Source organism: Xylocopa sonorina, chromosome 4, assembly GCF_050948175.1.
Source record: "Xylocopa sonorina isolate GNS202 chromosome 4, iyXylSono1_principal, whole genome shotgun sequence".
Taxonomy (NCBI): domain Eukaryota; kingdom Metazoa; phylum Arthropoda; class Insecta; order Hymenoptera; family Apidae; genus Xylocopa; species Xylocopa sonorina.
The window spans coordinates 11934195-11947455 of record NC_135196.1 but is presented as its reverse complement, the minus strand read 5'-3'; the positions used below and the strand labels follow the sequence as shown (position 1 = coordinate 11947455).

The following is a 13261-nucleotide window of genomic DNA, read 5'->3' as shown; positions in this document are numbered from 1 at the left end:
ACGGAATTGCGAAGGGTTAGTTAATTTCGACTTATCCGATTACAAAAATCGTGTTGGAGGAGTATATTTGTTATTGGAAACTGCCATTCAGCAAATCCTACAATATGTTTTATATGTATAGTGTGACACGAGTTAAATTATTAAAGAATTATTTATTACCAGGAAATATTTATAAAATTTGATTTCACTCCTTTTAAAGTTCATTGTAACGTGATTATTGTTAACAACAATTAGCAAAAACATCTTTCTGCCTATACCAGATACTTCCCACAAGTATAAAATCAATTGCTCGAATTATTTGCTACATAATTTTTAATTATATCATACTACCATATGACGCTATTAACAATTCCCGGGTCTCATCACGTGGAGGGTGCTGCGAATGGAGACTCACCCTAACCGCTTTCAATCCACCCTCCTTTTACATGAGGTATTATTGAATACAACCTCCTCTTTATGTACATTTGCAAAGCGTTTGATCTTCAGTTGCTATGCAAATGGACACTAAAATGAGTTTTGTGAAGCACTCTGGTGAAAAAATGAAATTATCTGGCTAAAAATTGACTTCAAAGTCTACTTCACAGCGTACGTAACATGATGCGTGCATCTGACAACAGAAATGCGAGACCAAAGTAATTTACAAAAAACTTACAATGGAAAATATCGTGAAAACTGCTAGGGCTGCTTCTTTATAATTCGCAACACTAATTTATTAAAAGTTAATCGCGAGCAGTCAACTGAGAACGCTTCTTACAGTTCGTAAAACTAATTTACTACCTACCTAACGCTGTATTTAAAAAATGACAACAAACTCGTGCCAGATAACGGTATATATTACAAGAACTACTGGCGCCATCTCTGCGAAAAGTAGTGAAACTAGTGCCCGACTAGTTTCAGTTCTTCGCCGAGAGATGGCGCTAGTGCTTCGGTAGTTCACTTCGCTGTCGATAACGCTGTGCGACCAGTTTGAGCACTTTTCACAGAGATGGCGCCACGGGTTCTAGAGAGTACGGTCAGTTCCTCTATCTCTCTCTTTCCTATAGCTTTCTTGTATATCTTTCTCTCTCTTACTCCTACAGCGGGAAATATAGAATGAATTACAATAAAGCAATTGAAATATACATCCCCGCAGCACAACTTTGTCGCAATAAGAGCACTATGATGTCCCTTGCGCCGTATGACATTATATATTTATATTATTTATAAATAATATATATCATAGAACCATCGAAAAGGTATAATCTAATCGAGTTTACGAATTTATAACAGGCGTTGAAAATCTTCCTAATGTAATGCTTTTAAAATGTCAGCGAACAGAACTAATCGTAACTGTTGGCTGCGTGATGAACGCGTTAGAAAATTAACGTCAAGAAAGTAATTACTTTAATTTGGAGCAAAGGAATTTATTGTTTACATCAGAAGTGGTGTCTCTTGGCTCTGCCGTCCCACGTGGCACTGACACAACAAACGAAGAAGCGATGTCACTCTATGGTTAACCTACAAAAGATATTTTTCAGATCACTTTTTGTTCCATTTCTAAAGTGAGGATTACGAATGTGACACGTTTATTTTATTTCTGTTAGACGGTTCTATCGTTGGTTACAATGTCAGAAACGAATCGTACGTATTTACAAAATAATTGGCTAAAACGTTGGAATTAATTTACCATGAGTAATTAATACTAAATATTACAGAGAGCATATGTTTGACATTACCCAAAAGCATAACAAAACAGATCAGTACTTGCGAAAATAGCGAACAGTATATCATAAACTTTCTGCAGAGCGCGTTGCCCTCTACCGATTCGCATTTGATAGCGGATGAATTGAGAAAGGTATAGCATAAGTAAATTTCAATATGTTTGTGTTTCTTCATTTTATATTCGCTTGATGTTAACGTAAAACAAGTCTTTATCTATTTCAATCGTACGTGTCGTTATGCATAGTCGTTGCTGTTTATTAAACACAAAAGTAAATGGAACAAGAAAGAAAGATGTCCAGGAAAATTGTTATCCAGTAGAAAACGAATGCAACTTGGATTGCGTAAGATTAACTACAACAGTAATATGAAATATACAGATTTATTGCCTTTAAATCAGTTGTGGTTAAATTATATGCAACAAGTATTTGGTACCAAATACATTACTAATATCCCAACGGATCCAACTGATCCAAATTGGGAAAACATGAATCAACAGTTGGTCAAAGCTGATTTTCATGGCGCCGAAATTTCTGTTATCGGATCAAAGTGTTCCAGTTTGATTGGACTGAGAGGCATAGTTATTCAAGATACTAAAAATACTTTTAAAATCTGTGGAAAAGACAATATTATACGAAGTATGCAATTATATATTTTTTTAATTTCATTCATCATTCAATGGATCAAAATAATTTGTTTACTTTCAGCGATACCTAAGGATGCGGTTATCATGAATATTTACTTAAAAGAAATTACGTTTGAATTCTTTGGAAAAGATCTTTCGGTAAGACCCACTGAACGCACTATAAAGAAGTTTAAATGGGGACGCGTGTACGAACTATAGCAAAGTCTGTGTAAACACTCTGTTACAGTTTATATAAAATGACTACTGATATTATAATGTTATTCAACGTACAGTTTTAATTTCATAGATTTTCTTATCTATCTACTTTTTTATAATTTAGTATAAATTGTACATATGAAACTTTCAAACCTTCATTGCTTTATTTATCGATACAACTTTGTATATTATAATGCAATTTTACAAATACACTGATAAGATGTTGCTGTTTAGAAATAGAAAGACTAGCGAAATGATACAGTACAGGAATATAAAATCAATGTAAGATACACGTTCACATCGTACGGATAATTTATTGAAATAAATTTAATAGCAACAAATATTTCACACTTTATACTGACTTTCAACATTAGAGAGATGTAATTTTGATCATGTATATGTATATTTGTGTAATTAATAATCAATTTCTGTACGTTTATTTCTAAATTTGCTAGCATTTTATTTTAATCCACAATATCCAAACGATGATACAATTACATTACTATTTGCTTGTAGAACGGTATTAGATACAATTTTCAATCTACAATTTCATACATTACATAATTTCAATGAAAGTGAAGTGATTGATTATTAGGAATGTTACAGATTCTTCTTCGTATCATCTAATTTTAACACTTTTTATTCAGTAAAGTGCAGCTAAAATTACTGCGACTATTAAGTATCAAACGGAAATCAATTGTAATAAACAATACCGTTGATGCAAAGAGCATTATTCATATATCCGAATGATGTTCAATCGCAGCGATATTGTGCTATTACAGTGTCCATCGAGTCCCGACTTCCGTTTTATACTTGTATTAATAATGAGGACAATTTATAAGTGCATACCTCTTGTTCGATTTGAGATACATGACAGAAGAAAATGTCACTCGAAATGTCTCATGCAATAATGTAGCCCTTTTAGGAACATTGAATGTAAGATATGCCAGAAAAAGCTGCTGTTTGCTTGTATTTTTTCTAACATACCTTGTACACTGATCCTGATTCATCGGCAGAGCATTTTTATACAATGTAAATCATTTAACGAGCAGAAACGTCAACAAACATGATTCTGTCATTTTCTACGTATACGTTGAAATTTGACCACTTGTATCGTATAATACTTGTATTATAATTTCATTATATACTAATACAATAATATAATGAACAATACATCCAAAAAGGATTCTATACATTTATCATATAAATCAAATACAGTGAGTAAAAAAAAAAGAAAGAAAGAATTATAATTATATAAAGATTAAACTTTTTAATAAAATAAACAAAATTATTAATTACTTTAGGTTTTACAACACCTTTGAATCTTTTCTTACAGGTGTTACTGTACTTTAACATTCACACAAAAAGGAAAAGTATAAGATCGTATAATATTGTAAGCCAGCATAAACAAATTTCAGTACATATATCCGTACATCAGTACGACAAGATCGTTAAAAAGTTCATTTCCTCGACGAATTGAATACGTTCTCCGTCCAGTGAGAGCATGCCAGAGAACTATCTTCTTTATATATCGTACTCTTTTCCATTAGCAAGGCGTATGCTATACTATGCTATGTTTCACGTTCTGGCTGGCTTGTCGAATGCTAAACTTCTTTTATTTACTTATGCCACAACAACAGCACACGCAGACACTAAATTTTATAAACAGGCGTATATCTTACTATATTTAAATTTCTAGATACATTACAGACTTCTCAACTTGATTTAGCTTTATTGTCATACTGATGTATCGATATATGACTGTTCTTTTCTATCATTGTCTTATTATGTATCTTGAAGATCATACATTTGACTGCGTTAACAATGCTTTTATTTAATCTAGATAAATGGATTCCTTTTTTACTATTACAAATTATATTTCCACCGCTTTCCATCTCCCATGAACAGGTGTGAACGAATGTTAAACTTGGAATACTTATTGTTTTTCTTTACTTAATTTTCTTCTGTTTTTTCTACCAAAAAGGAAGCACTTTATAATTTCGTGACATATTTATTAATGTGAAACTTACAACAAGTATTTATTTATCCTTAAGATCGTTCATTTTACGTTAATCTTAAATTAAAATTTTGTTCAATATTCAAACAAAGGCACGCACGTACACAATACATCGGTGAAACTATGCCGTAGTTACTTTACGATGTAACGCAAAACGATCAAGATTTAATTTGTAAGATGTCCCAACGCAACATCGATTATTATTAAAGTGATCACTATTGCAAATTTATTCAATTCGTTATATGTTATACGTTTGTAAAATATTTAAGAGTATTTACTTTGCCGTTTCATTTATGGTTTCTTTCATCTCGTTTGTAAACAATAATCGATACGTACTCTTTGATTATATTAACAAGTAAATTAATTTCATTTTATATATGTTACTCATAAACAATAGAAATTCGCGTTTAATTATTTTGTTTAGTTCGCTTTGAATTCATTATCTTTATTTATGTTACAATTATTTTGCGGCAACACTTTTTTTCTTTTTTTAATGACATTGTTTCAGGATTTAATAATAATTGTGAGCTATCGAAATAATCTTGTTCTACCTAGATATTATAGAAAAGTAGATTCTGTTGATCTCTGTTATTAAATGTGTCGCAAATTGTGTTTCACATACCATAAGCCTGGTACGCGGCAGCAGCTGGTGCATAAACGCCTTGTGGGGGTGCACCGTAGACACCTTGCGGCGCGTAACCAGGTGCCATCATACCTGGCCCTGCTGTTAACATTAGCTGAGGCTCCGCTATAAAGGTAAAATTCGTACAGTAAATTATAAAATGAACGAAACTAAACAACCAGAGGAAAATATGAAAACAAGAAGAGTAAACTACTTACGCATAATCATAGGTTTGTGTTCTTGGTGGTCAGTTTCTTCCATACGTCGACTTTCAGCTTCTTCCAATTTATCAACCTGTCGAAAATTAAGGGAAAATCAAAATCTGAAATTACCAGTGGAATTCACGAATATTTTTATAGTGCGCGTCAAACGATAAGTGGTTATTACCTTTGCAATATATTCTCGTGCAACTTGTATAAGGTACGGCATAGCGAAATGTGTGATATGATGTCTCCACGCAAGTTCTATAATTACGTCTGGATGAAGCAAATCGTAACAATGAAATAGGCATGCTGCGAAACAATCTTTCGACCCCCTTTCTAAGAACCATTCTAATAACTCTTGGGCAACTTCAGGATTACGAGATTCCGCTGCGTATTCCATTGCATCTCTGTTCCATTAATATAATAATTAAAGTAAAGAATATGAAAAATTGTACAGACAAACAAGTTTCAAACAGATAATTTTGACGTAATTTACCTGAACAGCCGGTCTTTTTTACACAGTTCCACTGACTGTTTCCATCTGTTGTTTCCTTTGTACAAATACGCGGCGATTCTTCTAAATTCAATTAATTCATGCTTTTCTAATTGTTGCGCTAGCGCGATATTATCAAAATTATCAAATGCGTCAATTGATGTTCTGAGTCCTTGATAATCTTCCTCGTCGATAAGTAGACCATTCAATGCTTCGTTAATTGCCTTATTGTTTAATGCTTGAACTGACCTCAAATACGGTTTTACAAGTTGTAAGTGGCCCGTCCTTTTGAAATATGCGACTGCTCTTGTGTGATCCATGCGAGGAGCAAGTACAAGTAATATATCATTCAGAAGTAGGGGTTTATATTCAACGTAAAACTGTATGGCTTTGTAATAGAGTTCAACGTTTGCCACTTTAGTGATCACATCTTTGAAGTGACCTTCTCGCCATGCTTCGGTAGGGTGTTGCATCATCGCGAGAACTGCATTGTCGTACTCTTCGTATTTATCGTATAAAAATACAAGCTCTGCCCACAAGTGTGCTTGCTCTGCTGCGCGAAGTACCTGCAGATTTTACGGACAAACATAACGTTATAGTGCTAGCTTTCCTATTTTTATCCATGCGTGACAATACATTTTAATGAATAAACAGTATACCTTTGGTATATTAACGCGAGACCAGAAAAGTTCAAGATGTTCTCTCATTCGTAGAGGCTTATATTTGCTGTAAAGTATAGCTAATTCGGTAAACATTCCCATATGCGCCCTCTCGAGACCCAAAGCAGCTTCCAACAAGTTTATGAGTTCTTCAAAATGTCCTCTATCTTGGTAATAATTAATTAAATCCTCCAATTCATCGGCATGCACGACTATGTGCAATCCGCACATCTGCGCTAATCTAAATTCTCCGCTATCCACGCAAGCGAAACAAACTTCTTTCCAAGTACGAGTTGAATTCGCTTTGCGAGCACTGTCAACGGCACCTTGAAATTCTTTTAAATGAACGAGCGTGATGGCTAATCGTGCAAAGTTCGATACATTGTTGTACAAAAGTTTTGCGGCGTCGTACATTTTGTCGTCGAAACATCTATCGCCGATCTAAGAAAGGAAGGAGAAACATTATAAAATATAATGTTTATATCATATATAGATGTAAAACGTTAAATACCACGTCTATAATATAATAAACATAGGCAAGCAATAGCAAATAAAAACCTTCTGTATGTCTGCGTGATTAGGTCCGGATATAAATTCTTCGAGATCAGCAAGTCTGTTGGTTCTTGCATATGCATAAATTAGCTCGCTTTCAATGAAAGATTCGCGTGCTTTCTTGCGGGCCATTTGCAAATAACGAACCAAATCCTCCCAATGAGACGTTCGATGAGCAGTTTCTACTACATCTACGTACGCTGATGGATCATCCGCTTTAATAAAACTGTCTATAGCTTCTTTGACTAAACCTTGTTGTAACTGAGCTCTGGCTAATTGAGACCATACTGGTGGTTCGTTACACCTGTAAGAACAGATATCGTTAACATTTAAAAGATCAATCACGACCAACTAAACGTCTATTCATCAAATAATTATGTTGTTCAGTTTAGTAATGAATTATTTCACATTGAATCTCGCATACAGTACTGACGTCAAATCGCTTAAAAGTGACGTTAAAAGTCCAATTAATTATAGCGCTCACCTTTCAGCAAATTCGTAAGCTCTGTCTAAATTATTAACTTGTTCGATTAAAACTTGAATAGCTGACGTATTGACATCGAATTTCTTAAAGATGGCGAAAGCTTCTTCGTATAGCTCATTGTTAATAGCGATGTTAGCAATATCTGGAGCATCGTAATTATCCAGCCGATTGATATATTCCATGACACGTGTACGATCTGCTTTTATCGCCGTTAGAATCAAAAGATTTTGTAAATTACGATGGTCGCTAAATACGCTGCTGTCAAGTACAATTTTCTCAAGAAGCTCGATTAGTTCGTTGGGCAAATCAGCGGTCATAAACGCTTTGACAGTAACCGATATGTCCTCGGGATCTTGAGTTTCCGACAAAGCTGTTTGCACAACCTACAAACAAGTCTCTCTTGATAATTTGATAAAAATTTTGTACAAAACTACCTTCAAAAGGGCGATCAATTGTTAATTTTAGTATCATCGTTTGTTTAACACGAACGAACCTGATCGATCAACGGCCTCTTGTAAGGGTTGCTCTCGAGAAGAACTTCAGCCCAAAGATCTGGATCTCTGCGTCTCACTAAATATCTAGCTTCACTTTTGAAAAGACTATTTTCGTTACATACGCTTATCAATTCCCGGTCACATTGACCACGTTCATACGCGATGCATGCCAAGTGTGGATCACGTTTCTCACAATATTTCCCTACTACTCTACTGTCGTAGAATTGATTCTCCCTATGGAATTGAAACGAATTAGTGAAAGATTTGAATACTGTATCGGAGAAGGGTATTAATCGAATTATTTCTATATATTAATTAAATTCATTCATTGACTTACTTAAGGAATCTTTCTGGATTATTGTTACTGTCGATGTATATCTTCGCCAGAGCATTATGCGTTGCAGGTTCAACGCAACCTTCGTGGACGCGAGATTCCAGCCATGGGAGTAGGAGTTTCAAACGATTCCTTTTCTCGACTTCTTCTACAAGTTCATCAGTAGAGAACTGACCGCGCACCACAAGGATTAAATTTTTTATTATGTCTTCTGAACAGTCTACGTCTAATAAACCACCCACTACAACCGGTAAACGCGACGGATTTACCTAAAATTGAATCACAGATACAATAATTAAAAACCTCTAGTTGACAATTATATAATTTTCAACGCATATATATATATAATAAATCTTACTTTTTGGACGTAAATTTCTATGTATTTTTGTAAATTATTCCGATAAAGGTAGAGTACAAGATCGTGTACGAAATCGAATCGATCACAAACGATAATCAAAGGTAACTGATCGGATAACTTAGCTTCTTTAAGGAAATTTTTGACACGTTCCGGATTATAACAATTACTTTCTCTACAAATTCGTTCAACTTCTTTAATCTGTCCAGTCTTGCAAGCTGCTTGAATATATTTGAAATGTACTTCTTGATCTTGGCTGAAGTTAACAATAGATCCCAGAAAATAAAACAGTCCCTCGTATGATTTAAAACTTTCGAATAGATCTGAAAAGATAGAATGTTATAGTATCGAGTAAATAATAGAAATAAAATAGGAATTTTTGTAACGTAAAGGCTATAAATACCTATTAACGCTTTAGTTGTCAACTGTTCGTGATATTTTGTCGCAATCTGAATGCAAATTTGTAAATTCTGTCTTATATTAGCTGTTAACATTGCCTTCAAACATTCTAGAGAATCCTCAACGGATAATGTTCCAAAAAATCCAACAAGCCAATCAGGAGAAAGTAAATGTGTATGCACCACAGCTCTCTTAATGTCGTACAAATCAGTATAATGTTCCAGAGCACGCTGTAATAAGCCAGCCTTTTCGCATAACTGTGCGATATGGGCTCTATCATAATGAGTGAACATTTGGTTCCCTAAAATCGCATCAGCAACTTGCGGCGCAGACATCAAGTTCATTTCTAAAAGTCGCGTTTGCAAAGCTCCTTCACTTGGCCGATTATTCTTCAAAGCGTCTAATAAAAATGCTGTACATTGCTGAACCATATTTTGTTCCATAAATATATCGACAATTTGATTAATATCAGCTAAAGGTTCGTCATCTTGGACTAACATTTGGGCAAATGCCACACCCTGATCTGGATTAATTCTCATGACATTTCTTAATAAAAATATATAATCAGGGGTATAAGAGACTTTCTTAGCGTATAATACAATTTTCTGGAACTGACCAGTTTCTGCAAAACATTGTATAACTTTGTTAGGGACATTGGCTCTCAAATAGACGCTAAGAGCTAAAGTTGGATCAGCTTGCTTCACCAAGTCACCCAACTCTTCGCTACATTCTAGTTTATCTTCTTTTAACCATTTCTCGAGAAGTTGCTTACGACCTTGCACAAGCACTGGACGACACAATTCTAATGATTCATATTTATTTAGTTGCCCTTGATCTAGAAGTATTCCAAAATATTGCAATAAAGGCGATGTTTGTCCTTGCGTAGTCGGTACCTGTTGGAACCGTTGAATAGTTGCCGGAGTTCGAAGTATTCCTTTTGGGGCGTTTGCCGCAACTTTGGCTGCTTCTGCGTATTGACCATTTTGGAACAGTAAGTTGAACTTTCTGACGAACAAGTCCTCTGCTCCCGATAAATTATTTCTTACAGCCATTCGCAATGCAAGCTCAGGATTTTGTAATACTCCATTTATGTATGGGATTATGTTTTCTTCGTCAACAGACACAGATAATACTTGACCTTTTCGATTTACTCCTATTATACCACCAGACGCTTCGTGCGGTGCAGTGACAAAAATAGTTTCTCCAGATATCCGGTTCATAAATATACATGTAGCAGATTCAATATCGTACATATGTATATAGCCATATTTTGTTATTAAATATATAACATCATACTTTGAGCTGACTTGCATTGCAACAGGAAAGTCATTTCCAGCTTCCGGTGGGAAAAAAACATCTACTGCCTTCTTTGGAAAAGGATGATTGCCAGCAGGAGGTTGACCTACTTCGATAATGTGGAGTTTTGCACCTTGGACTGTTCTAACAGCGAAACAGAACAAATTACTTGGCTCCGCATTCCCTTCCATTTTAAATTGGGCAAAAGAAGCAGCGTGTCCTTCGATCGGTTGAGAACATTTTCTTTCAACCGAATAAAGTTGCATAGCACCAACCACTCTATTGTGTTGAGCAGAGATGCCGATCAGTAAGAGCCACGTTTGCTTCGGATCGGTTCTGTAGTTAATTATCTGACAGCCATTCAACGAAGAATGTCGATCGAACATTCTATTCGGAGTAGACTCTCCTTCCATAGACCAATGATAAACTGCAGTTTCTGTTACTAACGCTAAAGTGTTTAAAGATATCCATTTCCAGAAAACTACATCCTCTGTCATTGTGTGGGCTTTCATCTTTGACTTCATCTCTATATTGAAAATCTGTAGAGTTTTCATTGCTGAGAACAAAAATGAATTCGATTGTTAACAAATTAACAGGAACAATGTCGCTGCCTTTCTCTTTTTCATCAAAAAAATTTCTGCTTTACCCTATTATTTATCGACTGTACATTATTTCTTATTTAAATCATAATTAGAATATTAATCGTTACCTTTTAAAGCAATTACTTTACTAGCAGGATTCATGATCGCAGAATCTGCAGAAATAGGTCTTCTGATCGGATTCGCAGAATCGTTCATGTCGATGATAACTACCTGTGCGGTATCGCCAACTTTCTCTCGAACGCAAATAAATTTATCAGACTCCATAGTGAGCGTATTGAAGCTAACATTGTTAGCATTAATCCCAACGGCTGTAAGCTATAAGAATTATACAAAACTGTCAAGCTCGTTCCTCGATATACATACTACTATTATACCATGACACTTTCTGTCATACATGGCTTAACCTAACCAAACTTGTTTCTACTTATATCTTTATTTATATCTAACATATCGATTTAAAACTATTTAGCCTTAATCAATGTCAGACGGAAAGTTGTAATTCTTAAGATATTTTTAAATAAAAGGAATGAAATTTTTCATTTCAATATTTTTAAATTAAATATTCTTTATTTTTAAATTGTTACTAAAATCATTACGTTTATATATGTATAATATTTAAAAATAATCTAATTATTTTAATGGAGAGTCTCGAAATATCTTAAATATAATAGAAAGATTGAATTAGATAAGGTCCAGTAAAATGGGACAAAAGAAATAAAAGTAACGAGAGCTAGATCAATCTCGAATCGGTTTTGTCCAGAATATAGAAGAAAAAATGCATATAGAACGATAAATAATTGGAATAACGAATATAGATTTAATGGAAAAACGGGAATCATTATTATGAGAAAAAAAGATACAGGCGGATAGGTCGAAGTTAATTTAACATTGTCAACAGAAAGGATTTAAAGAATAACGAATATTTTAATTAGAAAACTGATGGTACGTAAGGAAGGAAATAAGGGGCGTATATGCCGAGTAGACGTGGCCCTCGTCGATAAAAAAAATCAATTTATTTTTCTCGCCAACATTGCCACATAAAATAATACTATGATTAGTTAACCTCTACGCGTTCCGTTAGGAGCGTTACAGCGATTACTCGTCGAAATTTACACGGACGAGAGAACCAGCGATTATACATTATACCTGTCAAAGTAACGTCAATTCGGTATGATTTTAACGGAACTTCCGTCCCGTTGTCAGAGTAATAGAGTGGCAGTAAAGAGATTTAGCAAGCAGACGTCAGATACGTAGAACAAACATGAGAATATGAGAGTAGGGCGAAAATGAAGATGATCGACGACCACGACGACGACGACGTGTCGGAATAATAGGAGAACCGGGCACGTAAGCGGGTCACTTACCTGGAGATGTTCTTGAAACCTTATGGGTAGTAACTGCGTCATTTTTCTGATGTTTTCCGATACTTTCCGAGGTTTTTCAGCCGGCGTTACTTAACCGAAATTAGATCGCGGCCGTCTGTCGTTCCTATGTACAACTGTTTTCGCTGATGGTGTGCGCTTCTCGACCAGAAAACCTCAGACTAACCATCAGCGCACAAAACCAACTGACGCAAAGTGAATGCCGTCACTACTTGCCGCTGACACCCATCATGGCCGCCAACGACCGCCCCTCTGTCTAAAAATAATTCCTCAAGTACATACATACAAAAGTGTTCCGATCGATTCTATATTCTGATATTGCCAAACGTTTGTAAACGCATCCAAACGGTGACAATTTACGATGCGCGTAACGGGACGCTGCGACGATTCCAATTTCTCGGTATCGGGCTCGGGATACGGGTTTTACTTAAATCTTCGCCACCGCAACAATGCACACGTATTATTCGATTTTGTTGTAAACTTGAACATCACCCCTTCCTTTCATCAATTCCCACGCCCCACTCTTTCCCATGAATGAAGCTGCAACGGCGCACAATGGTGTACGTCGTATAGATGTATTTCTCATTATACGATCTTCGTCAACGTTTTCTCTTTTCTGAATCGAGACGATTCGTCTTCGATCACGTTTCAATTCGTTCCCAGTTTTATATCAACTATATTAAGAGGATAATAGAATAAGGTCGCGGGTACAATATCAATCTCGTTATTCGAAATGAATTTTACTTTTTACCTTATAATGTGTACGCTATACAAGCGAATCAAGGTTATCGCGACGTTCATTCACAAAACCATTTTCGATCTATAGATTT

The 13261-nt window shown here is 35.1% G+C and overlaps 2 protein-coding genes across 3 annotated transcripts; one reads left to right on the top strand and one right to left on the bottom strand.

Annotated features, from left to right (window-relative positions):
• Positions 1-1400: 1400 nt before the first annotated feature.
• Chc (clathrin heavy chain) lies at positions 1401-12797 on the bottom strand. 2 transcript variants are annotated; one of them, XM_076894289.1, is made up of 14 exons: positions 12414-12797; positions 11157-11364; positions 9156-11003; positions 8756-9075; positions 8401-8666; positions 8063-8297; positions 7570-7952; positions 7092-7389; positions 6534-6974; positions 5878-6440; positions 5566-5788; positions 5397-5472; positions 5179-5304; positions 1401-1497 (listed from the first exon to the last, which is right to left on the bottom strand). In XM_076894289.1, exons 1-14 carry the CDS (start codon positions 12453-12455, stop codon positions 1493-1495), a joined length of 5034 nt encoding a protein of 1677 aa, XP_076750404.1. In that variant the 5' UTR covers positions 12456-12797; the 3' UTR covers positions 1401-1492. The 2 variants fall into 2 exon arrangements, with proteins under 2 accessions (XP_076750404.1, XP_076750403.1); XM_076894288.1 differs by lacking the exon at positions 1401-1497 and adding an exon at positions 4322-5107.
• Pop4 (ribonuclease P/MRP subunit POP4) lies at positions 1605-2698 on the top strand. The gene is made up of 4 exons (XM_076894302.1): positions 1605-1620; positions 1677-1834; positions 1946-2336; positions 2406-2698. Exons 1-4 carry the CDS (start codon positions 1605-1607, stop codon positions 2540-2542), a joined length of 702 nt encoding a protein of 233 aa, XP_076750417.1. The 3' UTR covers positions 2543-2698.
• Positions 12798-13261: the final 464 nt, after the last annotated feature.